Source organism: Hemiscyllium ocellatum, chromosome 8 (assembly GCF_020745735.1).
Source record: "Hemiscyllium ocellatum isolate sHemOce1 chromosome 8, sHemOce1.pat.X.cur, whole genome shotgun sequence".
Classification (NCBI taxonomy): Eukaryota; Metazoa; Chordata; class Chondrichthyes; order Orectolobiformes; family Hemiscylliidae; genus Hemiscyllium; species Hemiscyllium ocellatum.
The window spans coordinates 59572808-59588546 of record NC_083408.1 but is presented as its reverse complement, the minus strand read 5'-3'; the positions used below and the strand labels follow the sequence as shown (position 1 = coordinate 59588546).

The 15739-nt window shown below is 38.5% G+C and overlaps 1 protein-coding gene across 1 annotated transcript in view; it reads left to right on the top strand.

The window, feature by feature from the left end:
- The window catches only part of prorp (protein only RNase P catalytic subunit), a 74587-nt gene extending 60203 nt beyond the window's left edge, over positions 1 to 14384 (top strand). Inside the window, exons 5-7 of the mRNA XM_060829089.1 lie at positions 736 to 884; positions 11841 to 12036; positions 13239 to 14384. Coding sequence (XP_060685072.1) covers positions 736 to 884; positions 11841 to 12036; positions 13239 to 13370 — 477 coding nt within the window. The 3' untranslated portion in view covers positions 13371 to 14384. The remainder of the gene's footprint in view (positions 1 to 735; positions 885 to 11840; positions 12037 to 13238) is intronic.
- The last annotated feature ends 1355 nt before the right edge of the window (positions 14385 to 15739 follow it).

The following is a 15739-nucleotide window of genomic DNA, read 5'->3' as shown; positions in this document are numbered from 1 at the left end:
GAATGAGTATTCTAAGGGCTTATGTAACAGTGAATGCAACATCACACACCAACTCGGCATCATTCCGTAAAAGATACATTGCATGATTGTGAACCCTTCCCCAAATTTGTACTCAACATCGTACCCCTTCTATCACCCACACAAGACGGCAGTACATGAACATTTACATATACATTGCAAGACCTCATTAAAGGTAATTTGACTGCAATTGCCTTGCCAAGAAAGTCAGAATAATAATGATATGAGACTTAGACAAACATCTATCATCATCTTAGGGCAACATCCTGAGGCAAAATAAATGTTATAAACACTAAGTCTTTGACTTTGATTCAGGCTCTGTTACAAGGTGTAGTTGCACTGCAGCTAAGAGGGCTGATTACAACAGTTGAAAGAAAAGTAAAAGAAAAATGTATTTCATATTGGAATGCAATCATATTTTCTCCTGTGTGCACTATCCCAAAACCAATGAACATATGTGTGATAAAGCGTTTAGCAGTGTTAAATGAAAAAAAAAGCATGAGCTGTTTGTTACCAGTGGGCGTATAAACGTTCGACGTTCAGTACTTTCCAGATGCTGCCTTTGCAAGTTTCATAACTTCCTAAGTAACATTGCAATAGTGCACAGATCAATTCAAAAGAATAGAAGTAATTCTACATCTGTGATGGGGATTGACAATGCTTTGTGTATAATATGACAAACTACCTTGAAAGTGTGTAACATGTTTTTCAATTCAGCTTCTTGATGTAGTTTCTTACCTTGCAAATCGAAACATGAGACTTCTCGTACTTGGACGTAAGCATATGCTGAGAGGAACACGTAGCTGGAACAAAGCTCATATGGCTGACATACAGAAGTATGCTGACTGCTTTTTCACAGAAAATATGTAAGTTAAAGGAGGATTTTTCATGTAATAAGCAAACAAGAAAGCTCACGTCAATGTTTTCATTGCCATTCTTTGAAAAAATGAATACTTTTGACAGGAAAGGATAGAGAATAATCGTTTGGATCCTTCAAGCCTACCTCACCTGGATATGATACAGGTTTACAGGATCATCACATGGGAGAGGAAGAGACCATAGTAAAACTACTCCAGTTGTACATTGTGACTTAGTGTGATTCTCCTGCCTTTTTCTCATACACATGTACATTATTTCTATTCAAATAATTATCAAATGCCCACATGAATGCCTCAATTGAACTTAATTACCCTTAATAATATACCTAATAGCAAATGTACAATACTGTGTTGATGTGATATAAATTACATTGCAATTTTTTCTTAATCTAAAAGTTAATTATGCCCTCCTATGGCAGCATGGTGACACAGTGGTTAGCACTGCTGCCTCACAGTGCCAGAAACCCGGGTTCAGTTCCCACCTTGGGCAACTGTGTGTGGAGTTTGCACATTCTCCCCGTGTCTGCGTGGGTTTACTCCCACAGTCCAAAGATGTGCAGGTCAGGTGAATTGGCCATGCTAAATTGCCTGTAGTGTTAGATGAAGGGGTAAATGTGGGAGAATGGGTCTGGGTGGGTTGCTCTTCGGAGGATCGGTGTGGACTTGTTGGGCCAAAGGGCCTGTTTCCACACTGTAAGTAATCTAATCTAATGTGCAGCATCAGTCATAACACAGCCTTACCAAATTCTACCTGTGACTAGGCACAGTTCGCCCACTCCCACGCAATGTTTGCAATCCTTTAACAACAAGATTTCCGCCAATTTTATCTCCCACCTGTAAAGTCAGCATAATTTTTTATAACTAATATCTAAAAAGAGACATGAGTTACTGCACCATTGAGGCAGCTAAGTAATTTGAATTCAATGAAATTAAATAAAGTCTGTAATGAAAGGTTAGTATCAATAATGGCGATAACAAGCTATCATTATCAAAAAATTCCATTTAGTTGACCTGAGGAAAGAAAACCCACCATCCTTATCTGGTCTGGGATGATTCGAAATCTACAGCGATCAGTTGACTCTTAACTGCCCTTTGAAGTAACATAGCAAGCCACTGGCTGATATTCAGAATGCTGACTCACCATCATTATCTAAGAGTAATTAAGATGAAGAGAATGTGCTGGCTTTTTCAGTGATGTTAAAATGTGATTTTGTTTTAAATATACTGAATAATTTTCTTGAGTGCTTTCCTTAATATGTTTAATAAGGAAATAATTGCAAACAGTGTTACTAAATAATTTTGTCTTCCCACCCTCGAAACTTGGCATCCCATTATCAAAACAAATATTGAGTGGGCACTTACCAACTGCTATGATTAAAAAAGAAATCATAGTCTGATTTTCTTGCATTCTGATTGGAGTTGGTCATTTCATAACAGATGACATAAACCAATTTTCCATCAAGCAGTATTTCCAATTTTGCTGTAGTTATATTTTTAGCAACAAATACGATCAAGGATGGAGTGTATGCAAAATTAATAGCTCTTAAGTTAAATATGCTTATAAGTTGGAACAAAATAAATGTATTAATGACACAGTATTGGTTGGTGAGTAAGATTTTTATCGCCATTAGGGAGATATGTCTACAAGGAGGTCAAAACTAAAAATTAAATATTCAGGATGATGTGACTTTTCAAAATGACAAGGAGAAAGGAAAGTATGTTGGGTGGCTGTGTTAATACAGTCGTCCCTCCGTATCCACAAGGTTTCTGTTCCTAAGTACTCACTCAAATGATAAAATTCACAATTGCGAAGCTCATTAAAAGTAGGTTAAAATTGTTAAAAGATTCATAGATATGTGATTTTTGCCCACGGGTGTTGATTTTGTTAATACTTTGGTATTTATTCTTGGAGGAGATAGGCAAATTCGTGATTTTGCAGATACAGAGGATTTATTATCCAAGATGGAATAAGTACAAAAGCAAGAAATTATCTTGGATCGGATGATGTAGTATCCACATGGATATAGTAAGAATGGGGAAGAAGACATTGGTGGGAGTGATCGATAGGCCTTCTAACAGAAACTGTACTGTAGGACAGAGAATGAAGCATGAGATAATGATGACATGTAAAATAAGTCAGTACACGAATCATGGGTGATTTTAATTTTTATTTAGATTAGGCAAAGGTATCAACGGGAAAGAACTCAGAGTGTATTTGGGGCAGTTTCCTGGAACAAATTGTTGTGGATTCAACCAGAGATCAGGCTATTTACACAATACAAGATCCTAACAAGGCAGTTTTAATAAATGGTCTCAGAGTAAGAGAATTGAATTGAATTTATTGTCACGTGTACCAAGGCACAGTGAAAAGCTTTGTCTTGTGAGCAATATAGGCAGATCACAGAGTTAAGTAGATAGTAAATAATAGGTAGACAGCAGCAAAAGCAAAAACATAGGTACATGCGAATGTTAAGAGTTTGTGAGTCCATTCAGTATTCTAACAACAGTAGGACAGAAACTGTTATGAAACTGGCTGGTGCATGTGTTTAGGCTTCTGTACCTTCTCTCCGAAAGTAGAGATTGTAGAAAGGCATTGCCAGGATGGGATGGATCTTTGAGAATGCTGGCGGCCTTTCCTTGATAGTAGGCCTGGTGGATGGATTCTATAGATAGGAGGTTGGCCTTTGTGATTGTCCAGGCCAAGTTCACCACTCTCTGTAACCGTTTCTAATCTTGAATGGTACAGTTGCCATGCCAGGTAGTGATACATCCAGACAGAATGCTCTCAATGGTGCTCCTATAAAAGTTGGCAAGAGTATGCGCTGTCATGCCAAATTTCCTCAGCAGCCTGAGGAAGAAGAGACGTTGTAACTAGTCCGTCCACATGAAGAGTCCAAGAAAGCTTGTTGTGGATGACCACTCCCGGGAGCTTTACACTCTCCACTCGTTCCACCTATGTGCTGTAAATGTGTGGGGGGGCATGAGTAACATCCCACTGAAAATCAGTAATGAGTTCCTTGGTTTTGCCGGCATTGAGAGCTAGGTTGTTCTCAGTGCACCATATTTCCAGGTCTTCCACCTTCCATCTGTAGTCTGTTTTGTTGCCATCTGAGATTCAACAGACTATGGTGGTGTCATCAACGAACTTGTAAATGACATTAGTCGGGTATTTGGAGATTCCCTGGGAACAGTTACCATAGCATGATAGAATTTGCATTCAGTTTGATAGTGAGAAATTTGGGTCAGAAACAACTGTGCTAAACTGAAATAAAAGTAATTATGTAGGATTGAATGCTAAGTTGACTGAAGTAGACTCTAAAAGGACAAAACTATTTAGGGTCAATGGCATACATTTAAGAAAATAGTTCATGTTTCACCCTAAAGGTGTATCCTCGTGAGAAATAAAGCACTCTCAAAAGAGGACAAACTGACCACAGTTAACCAAGGAAGTTAAGTATACTATCAAATGGACAAAATGGCAAAAACATTAGGTAAGAATGCAATTGGTGAGAATGACACAAGAGTCTATAGAGGGATATAGACAGTTTAAGTGAGTGGATAAAAACCTGGCAGTTGCAATATAATGTGGGAAATATACATTTTAGCAGGAAGAATGTAAGAGCTGCTGAATATTATTTAAATAGGGAAAGAATACAGAACGCTGCAGCACACAGGGATTTGTGGCTGCTTGTGCATGAAGAACAAAAAGCTAGCATACAAGTTCGGCAGATAACAGAATGCAAATCAGGTATCACCCTTTATTTCAAAGGGAGTGAAGCATTAAAATATGGAGGTCGTGCCAATAAAAGGCATGAATCGGACAATATCTGGAATACAGTGAGCAATTTTGGCCTCCTGAGCTAAAACATATATACCGCATTGGAGGCAGTCCAGGAAAGGTTGAAAAGTGTGTTGCTGGAAAAGCACAGCAGGTCAGGCAGCATCCAAGGAGCAGGAGAATCGACGTTTCGGGCATAAGCCCTACTTCAGGAATCTTCAGGGCTTATGCCTGAAACGTCGATTCTCCTGCTCCTTGGATGCTGCCTGACCTGCTGCGCTTTTCCAGCAACATATTTTTCAGCTCTGATCTCCAGCATCTGCAGTCCTCACTTTCTCCTAGTCCAAGAAAGATTCACAGGGTTGATTTGTTTATGTAGAGATTTTCTTATGAGGACAGATTGAGTTGGTTGGGCTTGTTCTTAATGGAGTTTAGAATGAGATTATTGAAATATATTAGATTGACAAGGTAGATGCAAATAGTTTGTTTCTCCTTTTGGGAGAGTGTAGAAACAGAGGGCATAATCTCAGAGTAAGGGATCACCCATTTAAGACTGAGATCAGGAGTATTCTTTCCTCTGAGGGAATCTGTGGAATTCTTTGCTGGCCAATGGTATCAAAACTGAGTTGTTAAGTATATTAAAGGCTAAGGGAGACAGATTTTTAATCAGGGAGAGAATTGAGAATTATGGGAGTAAGGCAGGAAATTTGACGCTTATCAGATTAGCCGTGATCTCATTGAATAGTGAAGCAGACTCCACTGGCCAAATAGTCTGCTTGTGCTCCTATGTCTTATGATATTCTCTTCTCTGTAACGTCCTCCTTTAACAAATAAAGGGATGTTTTTTCTCTTTTGTGACACAACCTCCTCTTCCTCCTCCTTATCACTTTGTTATCTTTTTTCCATTTTATTTGGAGTCACCACAATGTTAGATGATCACACTTTGCCACCTCTTCCTGTCAGCCATTCATTCTTTTTTCAGTTCTGATGATTTTTTTTTGCCAGTACATTCTTCATTGGGTCTTAAATCATCCTCATCCTCTTCCTGTCACTTGCCTTACCATATGTCCTGTCTCTAAAATATTTGACCACACCATTTCAATCCCTTCATGTCGACTGTCTTCACTGCTGCCACAATGTTCATTAATCTCCTGATTTTGTTCTTTCTCATCACTCCACACTACCTCACTATTCAATATCTCATTAGTATCCCGTCATTGTTCCTCTCTCCTTAATGTTCCCCAGATATACAACAGTTCCAAAACTGGAGATTCTTCCTTTCTTTTACTTTTACTTTCTATTACTTTTTTAATATGCTTTCTTATTTCATAATACCCCATTGCATTACTTCCAATTACTGCAACCACATTTAATCTGTTGCCTAATTTCCACTTTCATCCTGTGGCACCACTGACTCTAGGTACTTTACTGATTTTCTCTAAATCTTCTTCCATAATCTTATATCTTCACCCTAATCTTTTTCTCTAAGCTTTTATGATAAAACATATTCTTTTAAATCATCTGAATTCTTTTAACTACACTTGCATCCAACTAAGTTTTAAGAGATATTTATCATATTTTATTAAGGAATTATGTGCTTCTGTCCACTATTTATTTCTGATACTCTCTTCAATAGTATAAAAATATTTCAAAGAAATTTGTTAGCATTGGGCAAGGGACCAGTAACTTTAATTTTATAGTTGACAAAGTGAGAGATCCAGGAGATATACCAACAGAATAAAGCCACAAGGTTTCATGGATTTGAACAAATCACAACAGACTTTAATTGACAATGTGAAAACACAAATACGATATACGGCATCTATTTGAGTACCCAGAATTAAGCGTCTTATTTATGTGGGTAACAAAGTGATCAAATACCCCACCGCATACATCAAATTGCAGATATACTCAAGACAGATCCCACGGACTTCTCAGCAATTCCCCTAGTTTTTAATGGTGTGATAAGTCAGCAAGTTGTAACTTTAGATTAGATTACTTCCAGTGTGGAAACAGGCCCTTCGGCCCAACAAGTCCACACCGACCCGCCGAAGCGCAACCCACCCATACCCCTACATATACCCCTTACCTAACACTACGGGCAATTTTAGCATGGCCAATTCACCTGACCCGCACATCTTTGGACTGTGGGAGGAAACCGGAGCACCCGGAGGAAACCCACGCAGACACGGGGAGAACGTGCAAACTCCACACAGTCAGTCGCCTGAGGCGGGAATTGAACCCAGGTCCCTGGCGCTGTGAGGCAGCAGTGCTAACCACTGTGCCACCGTGCCGCCCTAGCATTAGATTAGATTAGATTAGACTTACAGTGTGGAAACAGGCCCTTCAGCCCAACAAGTCCACACCGACCCGCCGAAGCGCAACCCACCCATACCCCTACATTTACCCCTTACCTAACACTACGGGCAATTTAGCTTGGCCAATTCACCTGACCCGCACATCTTTGGACTGTGGGAGGAAACCGGAGCACCCGGAGGAAACCCACGCAGACACGGGGAGAACGTGCAAACTCCACACAGTCAGTTGCCCGAGTCGGGAATTGAACCCGGGTCTACAGGCGCTGTGAGGCAGCAGTGCTAACCACTGTGCCACCGTGCCGCCCTAAAGACATTACAAGAGTTCATCATTTTTCACTTTTACCAATCTGGTTTTGATCCTCCCTATCAAGAACTTCTCAACTAATAGATTGAGGAAAGGGAGTTCATTTGATTCTATTTCAATGATAAATTTGAGCACAGGATAGAGTTTATTGAGGTTTGCAAGCAAATTATTTGATCTGTCACGGACTTCCTCAATACCTGCTGCATTCTGGTTAATTTTTTGAGACTGTTTCCCATGGACTGTGAAACTGCATCTCTATACTTACTCACAAATATGATTCATGTTCTTCCCTAATGGCTTGCTTCACTGAGTCAGATCTGAACCTGGGTTTTTCCCCACCAAACTCTAATCTTATTCTGTTTCATCAGCAAATATTGCTTTCAATACCCACCCTCTCAGCTGAACAGAAATATGCAGAAATTGATAGACAGCTGATGTCCAACAGCACAAAGCCACCATTTGCTGTTGTGTCCTCACTGAGACCCCTAGACTGAATGTCTGTATTTCAAATACCTTCCTGGCAGTGTAGAGTCATAGAGATGTACAGCATGGAAACAGACCCTTCGGTCCAACCTGTCCGTGCCGACCAGATATCCCAACCCAACCTAGTCCCAGCTGCCTGCACCCAGCCCATATCCCTCCAAACCCTTCCTATTCAAATACCCATCCAGATGCCTTTTAAATGTTGCAAGTGTACTAGCCTCCACTACTTCCTCTGGCAGCTCATTCCATACACATACCACCCTCTGCGTGAAAATGTTGCCCCTTAGGTCACTTTTATATCTTTCCCCTCTCATCCTAAACCTATGCCCTCTAGTTCTGGACTCCTTCACCCCAGGGAAAAGAGTTTGCCTATTTATCCTATCCATGCCCCTCATAATTTTGTAAACCTGTATAAGGTCACCCCTCAGCCTCCGACACTTCAGGGAAGCCTATTCAGCCTCTCCATATAGCTCAAATCCTCCAACCCTGGCAACATACTTGTAAATCTTTTTTGCATCCTTTCAAGTTTCACAACATCTTTCCGATAAAAAGGAGACCAGAATTGCGCGCAATATTCCAACAGTGCCTAACCAATGTCCTGTACAGCCACAACATGACCTCCCGATTCCTGTACTCAATACTCTGACCAATAAAAGAAAGCAAACCAAACGCCTTCTTCACTATTTTATCTACCTGCGACTCCACTTTCAAGGAGCTATGAACCTGCACTCCAAGGTCTCTTTGTTCAGCAACACTCCCTAGGACCTTACCATTAAGTGTATAAGTGCTGCTAAGATTTGCTTTTCCAAAATGCAGCACCTCACATTTATCTGAATTTCACCTTGAGTGTTTGGAGTGAGGACTCAAAAGTAGTCCTAAAAAAATGAAGTTCTCCGGGCTGGGGAATACCAGAAGAGACTCAGAGGAAGCCTGCAAGTATTGTTATTTCAGTTCAGCTGAGAAGGTGGATATTGAAAGCCATATTTGCTGATGAAATAGAGCAAGATTAGAGTTTGATGAGGGAAACACTCGGGGGCAGGACTGGCTCAGTAAAGCCCCACCTGCTCGAGAGATTGTAGTCACATCATGGAAACAGACACTTCAGCCCAACTACTCCATGCCGACCATGTTCCCAAATTAAAATAGTCTCAATTGCCTGCTTTTAGCCCATATCTCTCCAAATCATTCATTTTCATGTACTTATCCAAATGTCTTTTAAATGTTGTAATTGTGCCTACATCCATCACTTCCTCTGGCAGTTCATTCCACATATGAACCTCTGTGAAAAAATATTGCACCTCATGTGCTTTTTAAAACCTTTTCCTCTCACCTTAAAAATATGCTCCCTAGTTTTTAACTGCCCCTCCCTAGGGAAAAGACACTTGCAATTCATCTCATCCTTGCTCCTCATGATTTTATAAATCTCTATAAGTTCACCACTTAACCTCCTGTTCTCCAGTGAAAAAAGTCCCAGCATAGTTTTATAACTCAAACTTTCCATTCCCAGCAATATCCTGGTAAATCTTTTCTGAACCTTCTCTGGTTTAATAATATCCTTAATTTGTCAAGGCGATCAGAATTACACACAGTATATTCCAGAAGAGGGCTCACCAACATCCTGTACAACCACAACATGACTTCTCAACTCCTATACTCCAAAAGTCTGAGCAATGAAGGCAAGTTTGCTAAATGCCTTCTTAATTTCCTTGTCTACCTGTAATGCAAATCTCAAAAATTAATGTACCTGAATCATTAGGTCTCTCTGTTAAACGTAGAAAGTAGAACAATGCAGCCCAGAACAGGCCCTTCAGCCCTCGATGTTGCTCCTACCAGTGAACTAATCTAAGCCCATCCCCCTAACTATCCCATCATCATCCATATGCTTATCCAAGTACTTTTTAAATGCCCCTAAAGTGACTGAGTTAACTACATTGGCAGGCAGGGCATTCCACGCCTTTACCATTGTCTGAGTAAAGAACCTGCCTCTGACATTTGTCTTAAATCTATCAACAACATGTCACAGGGCTTAATCAACATACAATACCTCGCATTTATCCAAATTAAATGCCATATGCCACTCCTCAGCATATTTATCCAGTTAACTAAGACCTCTTTGTACTCTTAAATAACCTTCTTCACTGTCCACAAGACCTCAAATTTTGGTGTTATCAGCAAACTTACTAACCATGTCTCCTATATTCTCATCCAAACTATTTATATAAATAACAAACAAAAGTGGAACCAGCACCAATTCCTGTAGAACACCACTGGGCAGAAGACTCCAGTCCAAAATACAACCCTCCACCATCACTCTTTGTCTCCTACCATGTAGCCAATTTTGTATCCAGTTGGTAAGCTCACTCTGAATCCCATGTGATCTAAATTTACCAATTTGTCTACTTTGTCAAAGGCTTTACTAAAGTCCATGTAACCATGTCTAACACTCTGCCCTCAACACCCTTTTTGGTTACTTCCTCAAAAAAAAACTCATCCAAGTTTATGAGAGACAATTTTCCTCACACAGAACTATCCTGACGACCTGTAATCAGTCGTTGCCGCTCCAAAAGCATTTAAATCCTATCTTTCAGAATCACCTCTAGCAACGTACCCGTCATCGATGTCAGGTTCATATATCTGCAGTTCCCAGGCTTCTCCTTTCTTAAATAAAGGATCAACGTTAGCCACCCTCCAGTCCTCTAGCACCTCACTTATTGTTTATAGGCACTTCACCCATTGTTAAAGGTAATCCAAATATTTCTGTTGGGGCCCTGCAATTTCTTCTCCAACTTCCCCTGGGATACACTTGTTCATGGAGGTCCTGGAGATTTATCTGCCTTTATGGCTCCCAAGGCGTTCAATACTTCCTTTTCTGTAATGTGAACTGTTTCAAAATATTAAGATTTATTTTCTTGCATTCTCTAGCCTTCATTTCTTTCTCTTAACAGGCTGATTAGGAAATATCTAAAAGGTATCATTTGCTATAAATGGTTCAACTTCTGTTTATGTAGCATTATACACACTTAAGCTAATCCTTACAAAATGGGGCCGGGGAACTGTTTTACTGGATAAATGTATATTTACTCGGAAATCTTTCCTGAAAGTTATTTCTCTTTATATTTTTTTCGCTGCTTTACTCTCTTACACATTTTCTGCTGTCTTAATTAAATCCCTGTATTATCATTGTTTACCTTGGGTGTTTACATGAATTCTGAAAAAAATTTCTCTTCAAAGAATTATAAATCAATTGCAGCTAATCAAATTCTGGTCACCCTGTTATAGGAAGGATATTAATGAGCTGGAGAGGGTTCAGAAGAGATTTACCAGGATGTTGCCAGGAGGGTTTGAATTATAAGGAGAGGCTAGATATGCTGGGACCTTCAGTAGAGCATAAGAGGTTGAGGAGGTGACCTTATAGAGATTTATAAAACCATGAGGGGTATAGATAAGGTCAGTAGAAGGTGTCTTCTCACTGGCACAGAGCATTTGAAGACAAAGGGGCATATTTTTAAGGTAAGAGGGGAAAATTTTACAAAAGACATAAGGGTCAATTTTTTTTAAAACTAAAAATAGTTCATGAGTGGAATGAACTTTCAGAGGAACTGGTGGATGTGGATACAGCTACATTCAAAAGATATTTAGGAAAGTACATGAATAAGAAATATATGGAAGGATATGGTCCAGGCATGGTCAAGTGGGACTAGTTTAGTTTGGAATTATGGTTGGCACTGTTGAGTTGGACCAAAGGCTCTGTTTCCATGCTGTATGACTCTATGATTCTGTAAATAAATTTGAAATACCAAGGTGCTAAATGTCACCACACAGATTAAACTGTGTTCAGATTAGTAGATTTAGTGGCCTTTAGGCTAATCAGGTACAGCAAAGAATTAGTACAAGAAAACACAACCGGGACTGAAAATTGACAAGAATTTCAAGAACCAACTAAATTTCTGTCCTCATTGTCATTTAGTTATTCAGGAAGTGCTACTGCAGAAATATTTGCTTATATATTTATATTAGTTGATTAATCTAATCAAGATTTCTTCTCCTTTTACTTGATCTAGTTCTGAAGATGATCCCTTTTTGTTATACGCAACTATGCATTCAGGCAATCATTGTAAATTCCTTAGTAGAGACCTCATGCGGGATCACAAAGCTTGTTTGTCTGACCAGAATACCCGAAGACTGTTTTTCAAGTGGCAACGTGGACACCAGCTTGTGTTGTCAAGGTACAATCCAGGGAACAGAATGAAATTTGAGGTGAGAGAGGCACACTGAACAGCATTTGAGAGAATAAAAAAATCCCTCTAATCCACCTGACAGAACATGTTTGTGTGTTTCTTTTAAGAAGCAAAGCTTAATAAATGATTCTGGTTCAGAGGTGTAAATTTCATGTTTTGAGTTGTAATGCCTATCCTGAGAAGGAACTCTTGTGTTCTCAAAGTTGATGTGAAGTGAGAATTATCCTGATCTAAGCTCTGACCATACGCTTTTTTTCACATCTAACACCAAGTTAGATTAACTCACATAGATAAGAACTTCTATTTCCTGAAAAGTAGTCTAGAAATGTATGTCTGAAACAAACAATAGACCTATTTTATGATTCCTGGACTTTTGTGAAACGTTTTCACTATGTACCAATGTTGCTTCTATTGTTATTTTTATCAGTCAGAGCAAATTCTTTCCCATCTACTAGTATGACCAAATATATTTATTCATAAAGCGCTAAAGGAAATTACCATGTCTATTAAAATTTTTGAAATGAGAAAAAAAAAATTTGGAGAGGCTCTCAGATCTGGCAGCTGTAGAAAGAGAAGATGAGTTGAAATTTTGGATGGAAAATTAAAGAGGGGAAAACATGATTTCTGTCTCCCAACCCCAGAAATAAGTCTACCAACAGTCAACTGGGTGGTCTAGGCAAACTCCTAGTAGAAGTTCAAAACTTCTCAGAGCTCCAAAGTGCAACGTTTCAAGACAGATGGAATCCAGATCAAGCTAAATCTAGGGGCCCTGGGCTGAAAAATGTTCATCCGCTTTTTATTTTATTATATCCATTTATTCAACCATAGACCTTTTGAATATCTCACCTGCCAAATGAGTCATTTCACACCTTTCTTTCATCAAAAGATTATCTTTTCATAGGTAATGTATGGCTTTGACTGAAATCTGTATCATTTTGGTGTCCTTAATTATCCAAAAAAATTTAAGCTGTGGAAAACTTTCAAATTCTTCTGACAGTAACAGATACACGATCTCTCAACAATACATAGAATTCTAAAAACAATTTATGGAATGTTATTCTTTGCAGATTGCTTACGTTTTCTAAACATTGGTTATACTTAATTGCTTACATGGACTTTCAAATAACAATTTTTGGTGTGAGGAACATTATCTATTTTTAGTTGTAATTATCAGTTTCCTTTGACATTGATAGTTTTAAAAATGCACATATTTCCCTGCAGATCATATCAAAATATGACACCATAGTACAGACTACACAAGATACTTGGCACATACCATATGATGAAGAAGGTGTTGAGAGATGTTCCTACGAAGTTCCACGTAAATGGTTGTGTCTTCGAAAACATAACTGAAGAGAAGCAGTGAATAAAAATTTTGATGCTGCCTGTTCTTTGTTTAAAGGAGTTGTTGTATTCTGTTTTTATGTTTGATATTTATTTAGTCAATATTTTGTTTTATTTCTCAAATTTCTTCAACATTTTCCACTTTTTCTTTTCTAGCACTTGTAGTTCAGTACAAATTTCCAGGTGTCAATAGTCTTCTACTACCTCAGCCAAATGACTATTCTTCCTGTTGCTGTCTAGATGGTATCAGCTGTGTTTTTGAACCTAGTGATATTGTCACCAAAACTAATATGACTCCCACGTAGCATTTTTTAAAATATTTCCTACATAGCATAATGGGTAGTTATCATGATATATAGCAAAACAACAAAAGTTGTTTTCTCCTTCCCTTGATTCCCACACCCCCATCAATTTCTGTCAGTCAATCAAGCAATTTAATCAATGACTTTTAAAAATTCAATGAAAATGCTGATTGACTTAACTTAGTTAATGTAATGGCTTATTAGATTCCCGGGCAAGTTATCCTGATCGAGTTCCACTAACTCAGTTCAGATAAAGAATTCAGACTTATTGATCTTTATACGACCTAATCATCACATCATGTACCAATATTTAACAAACAAAAACAGAGAATGCTGGAGAGACTCAGCAAGTCTGGCAGCATCTGTGAAGAGAAAACAAAGTGAACGTTTTGAGTCTGGTGACTGTTCTTCAGAACTGCCAGCAATTTCCCTCCAGCAATTTGTTTTCATTTGTTTCAGATCTACAGCGTTCCTTGCTTTGTTATTATGTACCAGTATGTCACTGGTAAAATCTGGACATTATTTTGTCATTTTGTTGCATTTTTAAATTAAGCATTCAGTATTATTTGCCTCTTAGACTACCAAAGGGCTTCTGTGATGTAGATGATTGGCTTGGGTATGTAAAATTGCATTATGTCTGCTCAGTCAGTCCATATTCAAATTAAAGTAGTATTTCTTGTTATCTCTTGGTGAGAAAACAGGAATGTTCCATTAAAAAAAAAGTTCCATTCTTAAAAAGAATGTTTTTGGATGTTTTTTAATTGACGAGTCGTGTTAATATTTTTCAGATTAGCATGGAAAATTTAGTTTTGTATAACCTAATAGCCACATCGTGTACCAATATGTAACAAACAGAGATTGCTGGAAAGATTCAGCGAGTCAGGCAGTATCTGTGAAAAAAAGAGTAAATGTTTTGAGTTCAATAGTTTCTTCAAATAGGTTTGATTTCTAGCCTCTAACAAAATGATTTTTCAAGCTTCATCAAAATCAGCTGAAACGCTTTCTTAATTTTCTCAATGTTGCTAGTGCCTAACTTAAAATCCAAAGTATTGAATTCTACAACATAACACAGAACATTGGGCTTATAAGGCATATACCATATATTTTGCTGTATTGAAGTCTTCGCCTCTACTTACCTTCCCTTGTTTATTTCCCCATACAGGTCATTCTTCTATAACACAACAGTTGTGTTCCTCTAAATCCTCCCACTATAGAAAATTATGCTATGGAAAACCTCTTCTAAAACATGTTCAGAAGATTGCCAATACAAAATCACTTTACTCATTGAGTAGAAAATTCCCTTTATCCAAACAACATCTACAATTCATAATCCCGTTATAGCTAATTCACACTTGCGAAACATGCTTTATAGCAGAACGACCTGTACCCAGATACTTCATTATTCCTGTTCTTGCAGTTATTTCATTTTATATCAAAATGACTGTGTTTCAACAGTTTTGGTTTCTATCTTAATTTTTACTTTCAGGAGACCAACTGTTAGAGCATATCATCTGGTTGGGAGATGTAGAGGTGGGACCTATTTTTAGTACCTGAGCTCATTCAAGTAGAACCAGCAAGTTGTGGGCAACAAATGGCACAGATTGTCTAATATCTGGTGGCCTGGAAGCCTTTGGGTTTGAAGCATACACTTAATTTGGGGACCAGGAAGGGGAGAAACCTGGTTTGGCATTGGGCCAAACTATCTTTGTGAAGGCTACAAGAATAATTCTGCTACTGCTTAGTCCCGCAAAAGCAATTTACAACTTGAAGGCCTTTCTGTTCTATCAGCAGTGGAATCGGTTAAATAACTAGTTCCAGCATAAGAATACATCCTCGACTCCAGTATGTATATTAAGAGAGGCTTATCTGTGAAATAGATTATGCTGTGTCCACCCAAAGATGTCAGTGCTTTCAACAATGTTGATAATCTGATCATCAGTGTGGTAAGTTGACTGACTTCATTCTGATACCATTGCCACGTATGGTAACATTAATTCTGGCAAATTAATATTTATTTCACAGAACATCCATTTCCTATTACATCATAGATACTATCACATTGAATCCAACCGTGTC